A 4,356-nucleotide genomic window follows, 5' to 3' on the forward strand; every position below is an offset into this window, starting at 1 on the left:
TTTATAAAAATATTAATATATACATTCAAGAAGTTCAGTGGATTCCAAGTAAGATCAACTCTAGAACCTATCCTAGGCACATCATAATGAGACTGTTGAAAATCACAGAGTCAGGGACTATTGATAGCAGCAAGAGAGAAATAATTTATCATATAAAATTTTCCTCAATAAGATTAACAGTCAACTTCTCATCAGAAGCCAGGGCGGTCAGAAGGCTGTGGGATGAAATTCAAAGGGCTGAAAGAAAAGGTATATCAACTATTAATTCTGTATCTAGCAAAACTACCCTACAAAAAAATAAACGTGAAATCAAGTCTTCCCAGATGAAATGGAGAGATTCCTCACTAGAAGACTCTCCCTACAGAAAATACTAAAGGGATCATTCAGGCTGAAGTGATAGACGGTAGACAGTAACTTGAATTCACATGAAGAAATAAAGATCAGTGATAAAAGTAACTATATAGGTAGATACAAAAGACAGTATATATGTAGCTTGAAATTCTCTTTTCCCCTCCTATACGATTTAAGAGACAACTGCATAAAGCAATAAACACACCTCTGTGTGGTTGGGCATACAAGCTATAGCACTGTGATACGCGCAGCAGTGACACCACAGAGGAGGCGGGAGGAAGTGGAGGTATTAGGGGCAAGGCTTTGTACACAACTTAAATTGAGTTGGGACAAATTTTACCTGGATTGTTCTAAGAGTTAAGATTTTAAGTATAATCATTAGGAGAACCACTAAGAAAATAACAATACAGTAAAAGAAATTGCAGGAGAATTAAAATAGTACACTAAAAGATATCGGATTAACTTAAAAGAGGCAATAACGGGATAACAGAGGAACAAAAAAGACAAGACATAGAAAACAAACAGGAAAATGACAGACATAAATCCTGCCTTACTAGTAATCACATTACATGTAAAAGGATTAAATACTTCAATAGCAAAGACTGGTAGGGATGGATAAACTGCCATGATCCAACTATGTTTTGTTCATGGAAGACATGCTTTATAGTAAAAGACAACATTTCAGAGACTGATAGGATGGATAATCTGCCACGATCCAACTATATTTTATTTACAGAAGATACTTTATATTAAAAGACACAAGTAGGTTGAAAAGGAAAGGGTAGGAAAGATATACCATGTAAACAGTAACCAAAAGACAGCTGGAGTGACTCTACTAATATCAGACAAATCAGACTTAAAAATCATGACTACATACAAAGAGGTACATTTTATAATGCTAAAAGGGTCAGTCCATCAAGAAGAAGACATAACAATTGTAAGCCTATATGCCTCTAACAACAGAGACCCAAAATGCATGCAGCAAAAACTGACAGAATCGAAGGGAGATGTATACAATTCAGCAGTGCTAGTTGGAGATTTTAGCACTAAACTTTCAATAAAATTTATATACTAGCGAGAAAGAAGATCAGTGTGGAAACAAAAGACTTGAACAACCCTAACATACCACTATGGAACACTCCATCACAACAGTAGAATACATACTCCTCTCCAGTGCACGTGGAACATTCTCCAGGATAAACTATATGTTAGGGTATAAAACTACTATAAATTTACTAGTTTAAATCATAAACTTTACAAGGATTTAAATCATAAAAATTCTCTGACCACAGTGGAATGAAATTAGAAATCAATAACGGAAGGAAATTGGGAAATTCCCTAATATTTGGAAATTAAACAATACATTTCAAATAACCGATGGATCAAGAAATCACAAGGGAAATTAGAGCAAAATTGGAATTAGGACATATTGACCCCTGAGAGCTCCAAGAAGTAGTGTTTATTCAGAGCACAGTTTGCAAAATGCCATCCCTGAGAGAGACACTGCCCAGGAAACCCTGCTGGCAGGGGTAAAGGAGCCAGGGGCCTTGCTGAAGTGAGTTTCATCTCTCACCTCCCCAATTCAAGTCCTAAGTCTGTCAGGGAGGCCTCCTACTCTCATTTTTGATTGCTTCCTATTCTCATTTTTGATTTCCAGGCAGGACCTCAATGTTGGGGTTCACACACCCGAGTGAAGTGCCAGCTGCTCAGTCACTGTTGTCAGCCAGCTAATTAGAGATTGATTTCCTCCCTCACTGCTGATTTATCTCACCTACCTGGTCCATTTGCCACTTGGAAAAGGTGTGGCAGCTCAGCTGCTAGAGGGCCTGCCTGTTGTGTAGAGTCAGGGGGGGTTGGGGGGCATGTGCAGGCTGAGGGAAGGCATGGACCTCTGGGAGGAGACCAGGATGGATGAGGTGTCCCTTGTCATTCTCTGCTGCAATCACTTTCCTACAGTATGTGTCTGAAATCCTGCCTGCAAGTGTCATCTTGCACTCTGGGTTCCTCTGATGGTGGTGGCGGTGCTGGTGGTGGCATGTATGTGCTTCTATTTCTCATGAGCTCACTTAGCTCTAGAAAGAGACGTATTTCAAGATTTTTCTTTATTTAGTTATTAAAAAAATACAGTATGTTCCATGCACCAGTGTAGCCTATATATATATATAGTCATTATTAGTAGAGCAGTTACTACAATGATAGGAAACAGATGGTTACAGGAATTTCTTGATCCAACTAAAAAACCTGAAATAAAATTGTTAACCTAAATAGAAACCTGCTAATTATGCAAATACCCTTATTCTATATGTCTATGAGAGCTAGAAATGTGTTAAGTATTATTAGTATAAAAAATATAAAAAACCTAGATATTAGTTAAGGATTAAAAGTCAGTATTATCTACAGTCCCCTGAATTGAGGGGCCTTGCCCACAGCAGGAGCCTTGGTCCATGACAGAGGGTGAATTGGAGAATTTGCCTCCTTTCTCCTCTCCCCTCTCCTGTTGAGTGATGCCCCTTCCCCAAGATGTGGTGCAGTGGAAAGTTCCATATGTGGCTGAAAGTGGAAGAGACACAGACGACCACAGGACTTGAGCAGGGGCCTTGCCTTGTGCAGGGAGGGGGCCCTGCTGGGGTTCCCTGAGATGTGGCAGCAATGGGGTGTGAAGACAAATGACACGGCTCTGTTGTGTAGTCATGGGTCACATCCTAAGTGCCACTATGCCAAGAGATCAAGAGTAGATGGAAAGAAAGAAAAAAAGAGCATGAACGAGTCACCAGGAGATATGGGGAGAGGTCTTTCATTCTGGGAACACCTGCCCTGCTTCCCAGGCAAAACTGGAGGGGTGTCATGAGTCTCAAATTGGGGTCACAGTGACCCCCAGCCCCTTCCGGAGGGAGTGGGTGTGAAGGTGGCCCTCACCCTATGATCTGGTGTCACACGTGGTCTCCACTGCTCCTTCAGGAAGAATTCACAGTTGCTTCAGAGTTCAACAAGCCACTTCCCTGACCTTGGCTGGATTTTCAATACACAGTACAGCATAGTTACAGGCACAGCGGGCCAGTGAGGTCACCTTGGGACCCAAGGCTGGGAGATGTCAAGGGGCCCTTCCTCTCTCTCTTGACAGGCCTGGGGAGAGGCTGAGGAATGCGGGGGTACTTGGGAGCGTGTGAGGAAGCTGAGGTGGGACAAGCATGATGGGTGGTCCCAGTTTCTGGCCGGACAGGGCTACAGAGAGTCTTGCCCCATGGTCATGCTGTCCAGCCTTTTGCCTCCAGGCTGACAGGCACCAGGGCTCCCCAGCCTCCCCAGGGGGTTCAGGGACCTCAAGGGAAGACCCCCACCCCAACCCCTGCGGCAACTGAGCATAAGCAGCTTTGAAGAGCCAGAGAGAATCTTTGAGTTGGACCCGTGATTCCAGATGACAGGGTTATATGGATGTCTTAACCCAGACAGCATACCAGCCTTGATTTTCCAGCATTTGGGGAGTACCCATAGCTGAAATATGTCCTGGGACGTTTCAGGAACTTGGATTTTGCCAACCAAGGTGGTGAAGTCTCTGTGACCTGCAAGGAAGGGCTGTTAGGCTGGGACAGGAGTGTTACAACTGGAGGCCTCAATGCCTCGTGTCCGACTAGCCTGAGCTGCAAGTGGTCTGGGTCCCAGGCCCAGAGGCCTGTGACCCCTAATACACCAGCTCCTCCTGGGGGTCTGAGCCATACAGCTCGGCCAGCATCTTGAACCTCGGTCCCCAGTCATTGAGAAAGTCGTAATCAATGTCCGAGTCCGATGAATCCGTGCCCAGGGAGCTGAGGGACTCGGCAATGGACTCAGCGCCCTCGTAGCCGTAGATGTGCAGCGTGTCATAGGGTGGGCCGCCGCCGTCGTGGTCCGCCTCGTCCTTCTTCACCCCGATCATGGCGGCCATCTCCCCGGGCGCATGCGCCCCGGGCGCTTGCCGGGGTGGCTTCTGCACCTGAGCGTAAAGAGACGGCCGCGCGTCCAGCGCCG

At 44.9% G+C, this 4,356-nt stretch overlaps 1 protein-coding gene across 1 annotated transcript in view; it reads right to left on the reverse strand.

The window, feature by feature from the left end:
- Positions 1-1,221: 1,221 nt before the first annotated feature.
- Positions 1,222-4,356, reverse strand: part of CDH5 (cadherin 5, type 2 (vascular endothelium)) — a 39,011-nt gene continuing 35,876 nt past the window's right edge. The window contains exon 13 of the mRNA XM_010851130.1: positions 1,222-4,356. Coding sequence (XP_010849432.1) covers positions 4,031-4,356 — 326 coding nt within the window. The 3' untranslated portion in view covers positions 1,222-4,030.

Source organism: Bison bison, unplaced genomic scaffold (genome assembly GCF_000754665.1).
Source record: "Bison bison bison isolate TAMUID 2011002044 unplaced genomic scaffold, Bison_UMD1.0 scf7180017864297, whole genome shotgun sequence".
Classification (NCBI taxonomy): Eukaryota; Metazoa; Chordata; class Mammalia; order Artiodactyla; family Bovidae; genus Bison; species Bison bison.